Raw genomic sequence first — 17,588 nt, forward strand, 5'->3', positions numbered from 1 at the left:
GAATCATGTTTAGATTAATATTCAGATGTTAATAATCATAATTTCTGCTGCTCCTTGTGCTTATATAACAAAATGTTTTGCTTGAGTTCTCTAAAATGACTATGTGACCTTATGTAGGTAATTCATTGATTTGGTATGTTCCAATAGAACATATTCAAATATAAAGACAAGTAGTTTCTTTAGATCAGTGGTTCTCAAACCTCTCCATGAAGTACCCCCAGCACTGCACATTTTGTATGTCTCCCTACATCTGACACACCCACTTCAGGTCTTGCAGTCTCCACTAATGAGCTGATGAGTTGAATCATGTGTGATAGGTGAGGGAAACATACAAAATGTGCAGGGCTGGGGGTAATCCATGACAGGTTTGAGAACCACTGCTTTAGATGACTGAATAGACTGTACGGAACGCTTAAATTCAGTGAGATTTAAAAAATATATTTGGAGTTTTTCTATTAGGCCTATCTTGTTGAGAATACAAATATCTTCTTCAAATTTCTGGTGCAGATTTGTATTTTTAAAGACACTTCATGCTAAAAACAAGGTTTGTTTTTTAAGATATTCTCAGCTGTAAAAGAGGTTGCAAGTTTGACTTAATATGACTAAAAATATCTTCCCTATTCAAGTCACCTTTAAAGGGCTTTTAACAATACAGATTGTGTCAAAGCATTTTACAGTGTAAAATACTGGGAGGAGGAAGCCTAATTTGCTAAGTGAAGCTAGAAGCCTAAACTAGAGGCCTATCCAAGTTGACTTCTTTGGTAAACAGTTTGATAGAGAATAGTCTGTGCTGAAAGAAATGCTATAAATGAAGACATGCTCTACAATAACATACGCTAATACAGCAGATCAGTTCTATACGAAATAAAACAGTACCCATTATGTGTGTTCCTTCTTGAATAAATTACAAAGGGCATTCTTTTGGTTGGCCTGCCTGATGATAGGCCTACTTTGTTTCTTCAACCTGGACTCATTGTCTCCGGTGCACCGTAAATAACGCTGATAGACGCCAGAGGAACATGACTTTCACACAGCCGATTGATTTAATGTGACCTCTACATTCTTAATGCTATTGGATGCCTATTTAACCAGATGAAGGCTCAGATTGTCCCGTACACTTGCGCATTAATTCCCCATTCATCATCATTAGGCAGTGAGCGGTCCATTCACGCCTCGCTCTGCCTGCTGTAAATTAGAACGTAAACAGGTTTTTAAACAGTCGCCGCCTTGAGATTCGGTCTGACGGACAGATGCGCGGTACCGCCCCTGCCTGTGGAGTATTGTCGCTCCAGAAAAAAGAAAACATGACGTCAAATCTCACTCTCACAATACAGTCATCCAGACCTTTACCACTGTTTTTGTTTCACTGTTGGGTGTGTGATCATGGTTATAAACATGTTTTTGGATTTCTATATGAAGGACCTAAATGTGCACAGGATACATCAAACAAATTAATCAACCAGATTCTGATTCTGCTGCTAGACACTGAAAATTTGAACTGACATGGATTTCTTTTCAGCCCACTTTCTAATTTGGTGCAGGTAAACTGCGTTGGTTATGCACAGATAGCTGCATTTAAGTAGGCTAGCTATCGAACAAGCTAAAATGTATTATACGGTGGTAAATTCAGCCCCGTATGGTATTTAGATTTTTTTTCTTTTATTAACAATTGTCAATTCAGTCGTCGGCCATTTCTTAGCCTATTTGCCCCTTAGGTAATTTAATGTAACAACCAGACATAAATCCGCCTTTGAGTTAACTGCTCCGGTTTAAATGGCATATTATTCCAAACATATGCATTTTAATCAACTTGGTCACACTTACAAGAACTGCTTCTAATAAGGCCATCAATCACATGCGGAACCAGGACCTTCTGGCTTGGGCTCGTATGTGTGGGAGGAGGTGAATTGTTTGGGCAGCGATCACTAGCAATTGTTGACATTTTGTTTGTAAAACAGAAGATGAAAAGAGCAATTAAAATCAAATCATCTCGTTTCAATTAATCAAAAATCTCTTTATACATATAGCTAGTTAAAAATGACTGAACATGACATAGGCTAGCATATTCTCGGTTAAGAACAAAAAGGTTTGTTATTATTTTCTGTCATTTTCCCCCAACAAATGTCTCTAACTGCAATAACTTATATTCTGAAAATTGTAATTTATTTTAGGTTGTCTACTTGTTGTCGTTGTGTAATTCTGCTTGTGCTTTGACAGTTCGACATTTTATGTTTAGACACGATATCCAACCTTCTCTATTATGTCAACCAGAAAGCTTCAATTTGCCGCTCCAGGTGCCACAATTACGCGGACAGACCAGCTAATTAACATGAGTTGATTGGTGAGGCGGAGGCATCATCGATCTTTTTGCATTCCAATATCTCCACAAGACATTTCATTCCAATCTTTTTATTAACAGCGCCGGAATATGGCTTGTGCTAGGTACCCGGGGACTACTTAACAGCTCGTTCAGATCAAGAGGTCCGGTTATGTCCAAGTACAGTGTTTCAGAAGAAAATAATAGAGGCCATATATGATATAAAGGTGACAAAGCACTGTAAATTTAAAGCAATACATGGTGTCATGTTGAAAATTGCTGCTGTCGTGCTTTTATTGTCGAAGCCTACTTGTCTGCTTTTATTCATTTTCGTTCTCAGATTCTTCAAATCAGACTGATTTGCCGCTTATTTGTCTTCCAGCAATCATAGAAAGATACATATTTTGAATAGGCAGTGAATAGATTAATCTACACATCGTCGAGAATATAGCCTACAGCGATTCATCATATAAAATATTTTAAGTATATAACCTAACCTACCCTTATCGTTTAAAGAATGAACATTAGTCACCGTACACTTTTATTTGAAATAGTTTATTATGAAATTCAATTTAATCAGGACACTACTGACCCATTTTTCGCGCATTTTCCAAAACCTGAAATCAACCTAACTGAACAAGATGCGTAAACTGTACATTAAAGAAAACTTGATGCAGAAGTTAAACTCAAAATACATAAATGTAAAAATATTGCGGTCAATAAATAATGTCACGTCTGATGATGTCCATAAATATTTGGGTCATTTATGCTTGATTTATCATTTTACTTGTGTGTATGTTTATTTTATTGTTTCAGAGTGAAGGTGAAGACAACAGCAAGGCCAGGAAGAGACGGTACGGGATGGGGGTATTCAGCTGACGGTATGCGGGTAAGACAGCCATCTCTGGCTTGCCCCAATTTGCCGCATGTGATTGTCCAATGGATCTCTAGCGCATGTTCTCCCGTCAAGCCAGCAAGCCTCGCATGGAGCTTCTTAATCCGCTCCCCTGGCGCCTTGTTACCGGTTTGGCAGACAAGTCTCTGAGCGTGCAGTATTATCATTAATTCAACATTCAAAATTTCTCCCTTCCGAATACATCACTCCTTAATTTCCCTCGCATCTGCACATTTCAGTGTGCTACCGGGACCGAGTGTTCGTGGAGGAGGAATAATGAGCCAGCCGTGCTCGGTTAACAAATCCCCTTGTTAAAAAACTAGATGAAAAACATTGTTTTAATGTGGAAGAAACGGCATGTGGGTCAATTTGTATGGCTACGAAAGAGTATAAATTATGATAGATTTTTGCGCTATCCTCCAGTCATCCTTGTCTCCTCTGTCACATTTTTGTTGATAGGGTGTTATTTAAAATGTATTTGCGTTAATATGATAGCCTATCTGTGTTATCAGTATCTAATTTCTCCAAAGATTATTTAAAAGTCCGTGGCCTGACAGTGTATAAGTAGACTCCGTCTGCACAACATATAGCTTCTTAACTGGAAAACATCCAGTTTCGAAACCTTAACCAAAGCAGATTGCTTTTGTGATGTGCAAGCTGCTTTGAGTAGTTCATGCCAAGACTTATTAAATATTGCCAAAGTGCCCAAAGCTGATCGGGATATTACCCAAAGAAACAGTGGCTTCTTGATGTCGTCCTATCTGGTTAGTGGCACTTCCTCCCTCTGGTCCAAAGACACTGAAGATGATTTGCTGATGACCGCTGGCGAAAATGTGAGGAAGGCCTCAGTCCTGGTCGTGGGCGAACACGAGAAGTCTGCGTTGTTTGACCTATGTGGGAGCCCATTTGACTGACTGGAAGCGTGACAGGAAAGGCAGGAGCATGGGCTTCCCCCGGGACCAAGCCCATGACCCGGGCTGGGGTACAGTGATGGGTGTCTGAAGGCGCATAGCAGCTCAGGACGCGGGTATGGATGCGAAAGCACCCGGAAACTGTCCAGCGAGCGCAGAGGATTGGAGAATGGACCCCCGGTGGCAGAGACTGAACCTGCAGTCACACCGCTGAGTGGAGAATAATAAGGTAGAGGAAGGTGAGATTGAAACGGATAGGGTAGGCTACCCGTAGCTGCAGCATGGCTCATCATATAGGTGTAAAAGGCGGGGTCGGCAGGATGTGGCCAAGTCATGGCCAGCCGCTGTCTTTTGTCCTTCATGCGACGGTTCTGAAACCAAACCTGTAACCAAAAGTGGCAAAGTAAATAAGTAATCATAAGGTAATATAGTAATGGCTGAGGCCTAGTACATTTAGGCAAAGCCCATTTCGATTAGCAATAAACCAAGAGAAATGGTCTCATAATTAATCAAATAATAAGAGGTCAGGCATATTTTGTAGAATTGTTTTATTGTACTTTTTTTTTTAAATCGATTGATGAGTCTGCTCATATTGATGGTGCAATCTTGACAGGGTTATTTTTTACACTCATAACTCGTTGGTAATCGACCAGGTCACCTTTATCAAAATAAATATCTAAAAGTTTACGTAAAATAGATTGGGAGACGCAGTGCATTACCTTTATTGTTGTTTCCGGTAAATTTAAGGCAGCTGCCAACTCGCACCTACGTGGTCTAGACACGTAATTTTCCCGGTAAAACTCTTTCTCCAGTCGTGCTATCTGCTCTCTTGTGAATGCTGTTCTGTACCTTCGCATCTGGTCAGAACCATAGTTGAGAGCACCGGGGCCTGAGCCCATCTTGTTGTCCACACCGATTTCTTTACCGTGGTTTGGCGAGCCCATTGCCAGTCCTAGAGAAAATAAACATTATTGATTTTAGGACATACATTGCAAGGTCACCGGATTACCAATTTATTAATATAGCGTTCATACTGCATTGCTTGCGAAAAAAATATATATATATTTTTTAATAGGCCTATTACTGATGTGTCGGACAAATATACAAATTAATAATAGTGCAAAATAAAATAACAAGCTCAGAGATTGAGACTGAATGTTTTTATTAGCTTTTCTCCATCAGTGTCCAGTGAAGAAAAGCTAACAAAATATGCCGTATCAATCTCTGAACATATTATGGTTATTTCCAAAATATAGACTAAACAAATAACCTGCACTGATAATACATTTAATTGAACTAATGTGCACGTCCGAGGAAATTTATTTGAATCATTCCTTTGTTGATTTATGCGTTCTTAAAAATAGCCATATACTTTATTTATTTTTCATTTACTCCAAATAATACGTTTAATTCTAAATACGTTTAATTCTAAATAAGAAAACATAAAGGTATGAAGAGATAACGAACATTCTTAAACATTGTTTTTGTAATAGCTACAGCCAGCAATTCCCCCCACAAAATAGATAAATAAATAAAATAATAATAATAATAATAAAGTTATTGAGATGCTGTACACTTGGTGTAAGATGACTTGACAACTTGTTAAAGCCTGGACAACACCCCAGATACACGGTGGCCTTGTAATTGACTCGTTAATTCAAAAAGCCTGCAATAATTTAAGAGGAGCTGACAATCGAACGCATTCACAAGCAGCGTGCTATACTGGAAATCAACTGAACGTGTATGGTCGCTTGTATTCTCAATCAGTTCACTTAATTTAGAAACAGGGTACGAAATTGAGAATAAATAAATACAAAAAAACAAGAATACAATGAGCCGCAGTTTTTACCTTGTCCATTCGGGTAATCCATGCTCTCTGGGGTACAGCTGACATCTATTTCCTCATATAGGTCTGATTCCGCATCTGAGCTGCTGGCATCTTTGTTAGGAATGTCTGACAGGGTTCTATCCGGCGCAGAGTGCTTGCTAGCAAGTGTCACATCTCCGTACTTTGCGCTACGTTGTCCTGTTGTCGCGTCATCCACTAGGATTTGCGAATAAGGCACGGGGCTTAGTCTGTTCTGGTTAATCGGTTTGTCCGGTAGCTTGCGCATGGGGTCTTCAGTAGCCTCCGTCAAATTAGAGCCATTTTTGGCAGATAGTGTGCCAACCTGCCTACCCTCGGCGCGCATCAGCATGTCCTTAGCGCTGTCCATAACTGTTAGACGAGAGCAAAGTGCCAGATCTTCCGGAGCTTGGTAAGACAGTTTGGAGCTGCAGACGCAGACGAGAAGCTGTGCGATGCGAGCGCTCGGGAGTGCTACACGAACTCTGGGAGGGATCACCCAACGCTATCTCACGACCAATTCGTACGTATTTTACGAGGTGGCTAATTCGTACGAATTTGTACGACCTCACTCGTACGATTTCATACGATTTGCCTAGACCCCAGTGACGGGTAGGTTTAGGGGCGGGGTTTGGTGTAGGTAATTCGTACAAATTCATACGAATGTGCAACTCGTAAAATACGTACGATTTGGCAAAAATCGTATCAATTTGTACGAGTGTGGTCGTACGAATTCGTACGAATTAGCCACCTCGTAAAATATGTACGAATTGCCGTGAGATCGGGCTGGATCACCATTGCCCTCTCTCTCCTCACGCACTGTCATTCTTAATATGGCAGTCGTCATAATAGATTGCTCAGTGACGCCACACGTCGATTTAGTGTGAATAAACAGAGCGGGAGAGTAGTCTAGCAAGAGCCTAAAGGTGATTCATAGCACAAAACATCACCAACTGCACATCAACAGCTAAATACAAAAAGCATGAAAGATGCACCAACTTAAACTTTGCGTGTGCTTTTATGTCTTTTTACACGTTTAAGTTACAAGATAATCACACTCTTTGATTGTAAGTCATACAAGTATTTGTCTATAGTTCATTTACTGTTTTTTTACGGATATTGGGGCAATATAATAATCATCTTTGCTTCACTGAACTCAGATAATTTGGTTAAATAATCTTCTCACATGAGTGAAAAAGTGGTTGAGGGCTTTTCTGATGACTGGAAAAAAAACTATTGTCCATAACGGACAGTCAAGGTTTGAATAATGTGATAGAACGCATATATGGTCAAACCCTATCTATTATCTCCCTGTCTTGAGCGCACTTGGATAGGAAGGAGTCATAATGGCAGCCTTTCGGAATATATTAGCACATGTTCTTCGCCGATCAACACAGTCAGTGCGCGTTGGAAGACGTCAGATTGAATAGGAATATTCCAAAGATGAAGAGGGCTGTCTCTCCGCCAGCAGCGTAATTTGAAGTGTACAAGTTCCATCTTTCTTCTTTCAGCGCACAGTCTCAGTCACGCTCTCTCCTCTTCGCTCTTTCTCCCGCCCTAACTCGATCTTCCAAAGTGGTGTCAAGTAAAGTGCAAAAAGGTCAGGTCCTCATGACCAAGAGTAAGAATAACAGGCTATTTGACATTTAATTAGATTTGTTTGAGCCGCGCCAACAATGCGTATATCCTCACCGCCTACTGGCGGGAGGCAGCTGTCCAGATTCATTTCAATTTGAACTGAACTTTCCATGATTCAAATGATTAGAGTCTATAGGCACAGTTATTAAACAGTTAAATTTCGCAATAGAATATTTATTTAATTTATGTCGATATCAAATGAAACACAGTAAAATGAATAATGAAGGAACAGATAAAATATTGGTCTTCAAATCCTACTCATCAATACAAAGTGCAAATGAGTTGTTTTTGTCCTGTAGAATCCAATTTTATGTTGTTTTTATGTATTTATGTTATTCCTCAAACCGTTTTCTTTATAAAAACTTAGGATTTAGCATTATTTATTATATACCATTGTATTTCCATGTTGTTTACATTTAGTTTTATCTTCATATCTTACATATAGTTGAAAGCATGGTAGCAGACTGAAATGGACAAAGTTCAAAATCCTCTTCTGTCTCTTGGTCATTGACAAAACCAACACTTTAATGATATAAGGCTTATGAGTTTCGGGCTCCAGGAGACGAGTCTGTCGCTTATATTGTAACATATGCAAAGATAACCTAGCGCACTGCTTGCTTTCAGGGAGGAGGCCGTTCCCTCCTCCGCTTTGATGTCGGAGGTTAGGCAGTAAAAATTCACAACAAGCTGTGATGAAGTTCAATAGCGTTAAAGAATATAGCTTCGGGAGGTTTTAACTTGATATTACTTCTCAACCCAAATCGCTTTCATCGTTTTGGTGGCGTAATAACGCGCGCTACAACTGTGTGGCTTTTCCTTATAACCGCACTTAACAACACCAATGATGCACCACAGAGGCAGCAGTAGGATCATAAGCAACTGGGATGTAATTAGTTCGACTTCTTTATCTTTATTGCACGCAAACCACCCTCTCTCTGAAAATCAAGAGACGTTTTCCGAAAATATTCCCTGATGTTTTCATTAAAATACATTATTTCATTTTAATTATGTTCATTAAAACAGTTAATTAAAATGCTTCCGTATTTCTTTCTGCAGCGAGCAAGTGGCCAGAGTTAAGACTTGATTAGTGGGCTAGAGCGTTTTCGGAATGTTGTAGACTAATTACTTTTCGTTTCAATGGCTTTGTTGAGAACGGTGATTATTATTTTATATGCCGATTAACATTCCCATCTTCTCATTTCTCATCAGTCATCCATGTTCTCCCCTCTTGTTTAGCGTATAGGAAATCCGGGGACGTTTTACACGCGCTTCTACACACAACCGCCCGGAATGGATGGGACACGCATGTTAGAGAGTGACGTCAGACGTTCTAGGCTTTTTGTGTGGCCGTGGTGACACAATCGTCAAAGCTGTCCTCGTGCGCCCTCGCCTGTTAGAAAAAATAAGAACTCTCTCTCTCTCTCTCTCTCTCTCTCTCTCTCTCTCTCTCTCTCTCTCTCTCTCTCTCTCTCTCTCTCTCTCTCTCTCTCTTTCTCTCTCAATGGTCAATTTTGGGGTTCCTTATTGACAAGGAAAAACTGTACATTTGTGTTCCCAAAACTCGGACGAGAACCTGTAAGATATCATAAAATAATACATTTAAAGTAAAATTATGATGCAAATAAAAAGTAATGTTAACAAATCCCAGACAGCAACATAGTGTTGGCCCAGATCCGGCCCACATTTGGCCCGCATGAAATTTATGTGGGCTAGATGTGGGCCTGATCTGGGCCGAAACTGCTTGCTGTATGGGATAAAATATGAGCAGTGCACAAAATGTAAAATAAAATGAGAAACAGTGCAGAGTAAACTGCAGCAGCTTTCCTGTAGCTGCTATGGCTAGAAAGAATAATTTAACTAAGAAATATTAATTGCACAAGTAATTAAAGAATACTGTAAATAAGAAATGTTAAATGCACAGGTAATTCTAATTAGTTTCTTATAGAAAGACAAACTTAAAAAGAATAATTGCACTGTAATGAGCATAGGCTGATTAATGGAGACAGACTTAGTAGACTACTTACTGTTTCATGTTGTGGCAGACAGACACATAACATTACACAGCAGTGTTTGTGTTTCCCTAGTTTCTCACAACAAGGTTGTCAGATGTGCAGTTTATCAGTTTAAGCATTCACTCGATATCCCTGTGTTTTGTAGATTTTGTCAGAAAATTAAGCTCTTTCTGTACTGTTCACAGTGTGGGCACAACCCGCCCTCCAATCGTCAAGGTAATAAGGGATAAAGGGTGATAGATTTCAAATCAAACCTAGGCCTACGTAAAATTGTTAATAAACCTATTTTATTTTATTTTACTGAATCAATAAATTTGGGCACACTATAGCTCACAAACATGGTCCCTGATTCATATTCCTTGTCTAATTTTGTATAGCCTACATTTCAACACCGTCAATAAACCTTTTTGTGGGCGGTCCTTGCAGGCGTCCTTGAACTTTAAACAATCATGTATTTGTCATTCTCTTTTGGAAAGCACAGGCACATTTCCTGCATTCTGTACATTTTTGTACAGTTGAGCCTTTAAATTAAACGGACAAATTCGCTATATCGATGAGTTTGTGGGCTTGACCTGCTTGAATGTGTTTATTTCATATAGCCATTTCTCCCATACTAGCCTATATGTTGCTCATTTCACAAAAAAAAAAAAAACCCACCAAAAAAAAAAAAAAAAAGAAAAAATATTATAAGATTGTATTCTGGCATTTTACGTATATTCTCCTCAGTTATCTAGTAATAATGATACTCTGATTCTTTTATTACGACTGTCTTAATTGCCTGACACTTTTGACACGTTTTTTCGAACGACTGCTATTTCAACATAAAATTTCCTCTGTGCGAATAGTATTTTACGAAGTTTATGTACGTTTACCATTTTACTTTGTAGTGTATTCTAATTCTACATATTTGTCCCGCGAAGCTTAGCAAAATCCATGTTTTGTCATTTGCATTTACTTTCGGCTACACGCATGAAACAGATGTACTGTCACCTGTGGGCCTAATCATGCATTTAGTGGAGTAGACAAGCATCCAAAACTGTTATCGGAAAAATGTTGAAGAGATTATTTCACTTCCAGTGTCATGACTCCCTGGCCACGATGCATCACCATGCAACATGCTTTTCGTAAGTGTTTCCTTTCTTTGGTTGATTAGCTGGGTTGATTTATCTGATCCTTTCTTTGTATAATGGGATCACTTAACTAAACCTGATTGTGGTTTCTTATTGACAACTATTTTTCCTTGTCAGGTTTAGTAGGATTAAATAACATAAAATGTTGCGGTTTCCATAATTCAGGTGCTAGCGCAGATCAGAGGGGAATTTTAGGCCTATCGCGTGTTGCCTGCACCAGATCCGCCCATAGTGCTCACCAAACTTCCGCTAGAGGTTTAACAACTTTGCCCAACTTGAACTTGACCATTCACTCGAAAAAAAAAATGCTGGGTTAAATAGAACCCAGCACTGGGTGAAATATGGACAAACCCAGCTATTGGGTTGTTTTGACCCAGCATTTTTTTGGAGTTTAGCACAGAATATCGTCTCCACTTCAACTCCACTTTCCTATTTTAAAAGTTTAAAAGGGTGATTTTTCTTTAGGTATGTGGCCAGTGTTAGCAGAAACGTGTAGTAATTTAATGCTCTAAGCAGAACTATTGCACAAAAAGTACATTCTGTTAAAAAACACCCTCTACTACTCGTCTGCAGTGATCCAGTGGCCAACTAAAGCACGCTTATTAGAAGAGTAGGATTTCAGAATATTACACTTTGCTTACCATTTATCATAATATCCTTTTTAATTTGAGAGGCTGCCCAAATTTAAACCAGTCTCCGAAATCTCACTTGCCTAGTTATGCACGTGAAATTCATTTGAATTAATAATTTATTAAATTCATTTTAAAGCTTCCACTGTCTTAAATGCAGCGCATACTGTTAGGAACTTGTATTTAATAAATGATTCGAATTTGTATTTAACTCAAACGTTAAATTTTGTGTTTTTATTAATGTATTTGGATAAATATATTATATAAATAAACGGAAGTGTCCATTTAAAATGCTGATCAAAAATGCGAGCGAGAGATATAGCCTACCTTATTTTCAAGGCCTTCCTTGAATTTGGACTTCTTTACAGACAAACGAGTATTAAACTGTGATTTGTTATTATAATTATTTAAAATTAACCAGGATTAGTCATTACAGGTTCATCTTTAAATATTTAAACATCGTCATTATTCAATATGATTTTCTGCATGCAAATGCACAGAATCTGAATTTCTTCCAGTGTCACTGTAGGCGATTTAGAACATTGCACAATATAAATAGAACATATATTTGTGATTTTTTATTCTGTAGTGTTCAGTTTATTCATAAATTAGATAAAATATTGCATTTGCTTTTTATGATTTGTTGTGCATCAGTACCGTTGATTATTTCGATTCGTTTAATGCACCATAATTTGTACATGCGGGTAACGAAACAATTGAGATACAACTCAAAAAAAAAAAAGCTAAAAAACTAAAGGCTTCCTCCTAATCGAGGAAAAAAAAATCTATCAATGAACCATTATTTAACATTATTTTTGTTGTTTTAACTAAAAACTAATAATTAGTACACAGAAAAAGAAATGTTAAAATACCGATAATGTTTGGTGATTGAGCAATGCAATTTACTATGAATTGCACTTTACTTTCCAACTTGTTTGATTCAGTGCATCGTGCATCTACACCCAAATATTAAAACCAATTTAGGCTCTTATCAATTTGCAATTTTTCCCACTACAATTGATAATAAACCCATGACTTCATTATTCTTCAGTGTCGCTAAATATGTTGTTTGTGGTTATTGTGATTTCGGAATATTTATTATAAAAGATTATTTTAAAATATAAATTGCAGATTATACTGAGGACAAAAAGTGGAAATTTATGTAAAAAAATATTACATTAAAATATTTTGGTTTTGCAGTGCAAATCACCCTTTCGATGTTGATGTCGAATACACGTTGTTGCTAAAACAAGAAATGTCCCAAAACATGGAAGTAAATTTCATTGTGATATAAGAAATGTGTTATTACTTCTATACTCTCCTTTCAGTGCCTATACTTAAAAATCACACATATATCTCACATTATGGTTATACATCATATAGTCTTGCTGTCCATAGACCATAACAGTATACGCAATGCGCACCCCACAGTTAGTTTTCAAAAATTCTTGTTAAACCCCAATTTCAGTTCCCTACAGCATGAAATCTTATACGATATTGCCATCACATTTTATTAATGCTAATTCATTACATTCAATTCATTTACATAAAAATGTTTAAATTATGTTATTTTTGTCATTCATTATTTAATAGCACACTTTAGTCTCTTGTGTACATGCCTATTTCTTATAGTGTATCGTCTTCGAAAAAGCACGCAGGAAATGTTTCACGTGCACGGAATTGTGTAGTTTTCTACCAGCAAACAGCCAATGTCCGAGCTACCCACACAAGAAAAAGTAGTTTTACACATCAGGAAGTAATTACACCTTTTATATATATATTATGTATAAATACAGTACAATAGGCTACTATTTAATTTTCAACATTCGTACCTGAAACCATGGGGAAAAAAACAGATGTATTCTAACCCACATACAACTGGTTAAAATACAAAATCGAAAGTAAAGAGTGTTAAATTGTATAATCATTCTTTACAGATTCGCTAATATTGGTGATACAAAGTGGCAGGCCAGTAAAAGTAAAAAGCTTCTGTGACGTATCTCATTCACCAAATATTTCTCACCATTCGACTCTTCTCCTCTGTAAGCTTTTAGGCTGGCCATCAAAGCCTGATTAGGCCAACAGGCATAGTGTCGCAGCCAGACGGCAACTTTCAACTTGACCTTGGCCTGCAGACGCGTCGGCCCCGCACGTAAAATGCCCAGTCTTATACAGGGGTGTTCTCTGTCTCCGCATCTTGTAAACAGAACGGAAGCCGCAGCAGCAGGACTTTTTAATGCCACCTTCTTAAATTGGACCTTTTTCTTAAACTGCCATCACTTGCAACCAATTTTCTAAGTATCGTGAAAATAACCTGTCGATATCGTTGTTAACCGTTAAAGGGCACATCTGGCTTGCTTTAGTACACTTGTATTGCATCATGCAATGCTTACAATTTTGTTGAATGAATACAGTCTAATGTTTGAGGATATCAAACATTTCGAAAGTAAATTTTTTTATTTTTTTTATTTTGACGATGATGTAGGCCTACTTGCTAACCCCTTTATTAAGCAGTTAACACGAGGCACAGTGTGTGTGTGTGTGTGTGCATTATAAGGCACCAACGACTGAACAATGGCACCAACTTAAAAATAATTGTAACCGATTTTTGTAATTGTAATCTCAAACGTACTTGGATGTTTGCAAAAATAAACTGGAATTATGTTATTCGCTTACAATTATGCAATATTCGTTCAGTGTTTACCCCGGCGCTCATGTCTGTTTTAAATAACAAAACACTCATGCAACATTTGTTTTATAAATAAATATAATAAAGTGGATACCGAGATGAAATTTCATGAAGGACCACAGCTGTAGGGCATTCGCCATTTTACGTTTATATACTTACGCATCCCTTCACCTTTTAGGGCATCTTGAAATGGATGAAATCCTTTGACATATTGTCCTCTCACATCACTGCATTTGTGCTCGGTTTGATTGTTAGCACTTGAGCTGATTATAGTCCTCGTTTACATATCACATGACAAGTTCTGAGCCAATCCAGGCGTGATTCTGGTTATGCGCAGGGTGCGTCAGAGTCGCTTGACTCTCGTGGAATCGACTATCTCCTCTTTTTCACTCTCGGGGCTTCTCAAAAAAGAGCCATACGTCTCAATGTCCGACGGGCTATGACAACGTCACTGCTTCTCCGCCCGCGTTGGATTGACCCGGTTATGTTTCTCTATGATAACGGTGGCGGTTTGGACGACACCGGCAAGAATATGGAAGGGTTCACGGGAGGTAACTTCTCGCCAAGCCCGTGCAGGAATTTGATGGCTCACCCTGCCTCTCTTGCTCCCAGCGCTGCTTATCCGTCAAGCGAAGCGGTTGCCTCTGGAGCGGGTGAGCCTGGGAAGCAATGCAGCCCCTGCTCAGCCGTCCAGGGTTCAGCCAGCGCTGCAATTTCCTACGGATATTTTGGTGGCGGTGGATACTATCCTTGCCGAATGTCCCATCACCATGGGGGCGGTGGAGGTGTGAAGACATGCGCCCAGTCCCCCGCTTCTGCCTCACCTTACGGGGAAAAATACATAGATACGTCCGCTTCTACAGGTGAAGATTACACGTCCTCGCGCGCCAAAGAGTTTGCCTTCTACTCGAGCTACGCCTCGAGCCCGTATCAGCCAGTTCCGAGCTATCTGGATGTGCCTGTAGTCCAGGCTATGAGCGGGCCTGAGCCCCGGCATGAGTCCTTATTACCAATGGAGAGTTACCAACCGTGGGCTATCACAGCCAGTGGCTGGAACGGGCAGGTCTACTGCACCAAAGAGCAGCCACATACGGGAAACGTGTGGAAGTCTCCAATACCAGGTGAGGTTAATGTCAGAATAAGAAGGGAAAAAAAATCCCTAGTATTAATGCATTTCTTCTTCAAATCAATATGATCATGTTGAGTGTATAACAAAACACGCTTAAACATAATCGGATAATTTTATTGTAATTTGTATCTTCAGAGGGAGTGTCTCACGGAGGGGCAGACGGTAGCTCTTTTCGCCGCGGGAGGAAGAAACGTGTTCCATACACCAAGGTGCAGCTGAAGGAGCTTGAAAGGGAGTATGCCGCAAACAAGTTTATCACCAAGGACAAACGCAGGCGGATATCCGCTCAGACCAACTTGTCTGAACGACAGGTTACTATATGGTTCCAGAACCGACGGGTAAAGGAGAAAAAAGTCGTCAACAAATTAAAAAGCAACAGTTAGCTTTGCTCTGTGTAAATGCATTTGGACAACTTTAAACAGCGATAGCCCACACACACTCAAGGCTATGAAATTATAGACGTTTTAACGAAGATTTGTTTTCCTTGGACTACCGCTTCGAAGTGACCACTTTGGATCGGACAGGGTTGATGGTGACGCGGTGCGTCATTTCTGGTCTGCAAACGGTGTATATGGCCACATTCCCAACTCGGGAATAAGATAAATTTGTCTGTTGAGATTATTTTCTGTTCAACAAAATATCTAGTGGAGAGAAATACATTGGATATTGATACTGCAACTCTTTACAGTGTGGTACGACTTTTCTTTCATCACATCCAGTGTCGATTAAACTTGAAAATATGCTTTGCTTGAAATCTCAAGTTCATGAAATTCCGTCTAAAGCTGGGGAATATCAGGAATGGAGCCTCTATTTTATTAAGGACATGTACAATTTGTGGTTATATTTGCGCCAAAATAATGTACAATATAGACTTACTGTGTATTTGTGTGTTAAAGAGTACCTTAATTGTGTTTTGTCGTTGTATAGTGTTGCGCAAAATGCGTCCTAATAAACCATTCATAAGAAAAATATGTATGGTGACGTAATTTATATTTTTTGTTTTGAAACATCAAACCACGCGATAATATTAACCATTAATATGGCAGAAATACAAAACTTGAACGTGAATTGAATTTAACACGTTGACTAGCTCTTTGTAGGAGTTGGTACAAGCAAGTAGCCTAATGAACCTTTTAGATGGTGTCCACAACATTATGGACTGTAAAAGGTATATGTCTCCGTGAATATACCTTTTTTTCCTTTTCTTTTCTTTTTCTTGTCCATAGACTGAAACAAGAATTGATGCATTTGGAATTTCACTTGAGTGCCTGCGAAAACTAGATGATTTCGTACCTCAGCCGTATTATAGAGCAATTGCGCCATCTTCTGATGTACATTTGTAAGTGAAGCGGCTGGCTTTGGTCCTGTTAATAATTAAATCTAATAAAGCTTGAAAATAAATAATTGTACAAATTAAATCCCACACAATAATCTGTTACGTATCAGTGTATAACTCATTCACTTGACGTTTGCCTGTCTTAGAAGTTATTTTCCACAGATCGTATGTGTATTAATAATATAATATAAAAACAAGAAAGCAAAAATGAACTCAAACAATAAAATCTATACGAGAAATAACCGAACATTGAAAAAATATTGTTTTTTAAAAACTCTATTATGAACAATAAAGTTTTGTATCTTATTTACTGTTTACATTGATCTGTTTACATTGCTTGTCGATTATGACAATTAAGTGTTAGGTTCATGAACAATTAAATATTTATTTTACATATTCAAATTTTAAGTTGCTGAGTATAGTATTAATTGAGACAGAAATTAGGACTCGTAGATAAAAGTTAATTTATGCAAATTACACATGACGATATAATATAGCCTACGTCTATAAGTGAGATTCCTTCAAGAGCATAGTGTGTTTATCAAGCTTCTTGCGTTTAAATCGATCCTACTGCAATAAAAAAAAAAAACTTTTGACATAGCAGACAAAAGGTGTAATTTAATTTAACGTGATGTTATATATTTTTTATATAAATTTTAAATAATTAATCCTCTCGAATTTTAGTGTTACGATTTGGTCTTTCATTTTATTTTTGGAGTAAAGTAGGCCTAGTTGTCGAGCTTTGTCATTGTTTATAGTCATGCCATGGGTAATTTCAGAGTGCTACAATATTTGTAGTTTTGTTTGGCATATCGGAGGAGCCACATTCACACGATAAATTTGTATTTCTTTCCTATTTTCTTTATTTTAGCTATCCTTAGCAAGAAGTTGTGGTTTGTGGTTTTAATTATTATTATTTTTTTATCAAGATGGGAATACAAAGGTAAACTTTAAGTTCTACTGACTGCGCAAACTAGCGTTATCACGGACACAATCGGCTATCTATAGACTTATTATAAAATATTTAAACCGTAACAGCTATTTTTTCAGTGTGAA

At 38.2% G+C, this 17,588-nt stretch overlaps 2 protein-coding genes across 2 annotated transcripts; one reads left to right on the plus strand and one right to left on the minus strand.

The window, feature by feature from the left end:
• Positions 1-2,091: 2,091 nt before the first annotated feature.
• Positions 2,092-6,463, minus strand: LOC109046808 (homeobox protein XHOX-3-like). The gene is made up of 3 exons (XM_019064608.2): positions 5,973-6,463; positions 4,843-5,075; positions 2,092-4,506 (listed from the first exon to the last, which is right to left on the minus strand). Exons 1-3 carry the CDS (start codon positions 6,337-6,339, stop codon positions 3,970-3,972), a joined length of 1,137 nt encoding a protein of 378 aa, XP_018920153.2. The 5' UTR covers positions 6,340-6,463; the 3' UTR covers positions 2,092-3,969.
• Positions 6,464-14,434: 7,971 nt separating this feature from the next.
• On the plus strand, positions 14,435-16,614 carry LOC109053200 (homeobox protein Hox-A13a-like). The gene is made up of 2 exons (XM_019070629.2): positions 14,435-15,188; positions 15,332-16,614. Exons 1-2 carry the CDS (start codon positions 14,507-14,509, stop codon positions 15,577-15,579), a joined length of 930 nt encoding a protein of 309 aa, XP_018926174.1. The 5' UTR covers positions 14,435-14,506; the 3' UTR covers positions 15,580-16,614.
• The last annotated feature ends 974 nt before the right edge of the window (positions 16,615-17,588 follow it).

This window comes from Cyprinus carpio, chromosome A19 (assembly GCF_018340385.1).
Source record: "Cyprinus carpio isolate SPL01 chromosome A19, ASM1834038v1, whole genome shotgun sequence".
Classification (NCBI taxonomy): Eukaryota; Metazoa; Chordata; class Actinopteri; order Cypriniformes; family Cyprinidae; genus Cyprinus; species Cyprinus carpio.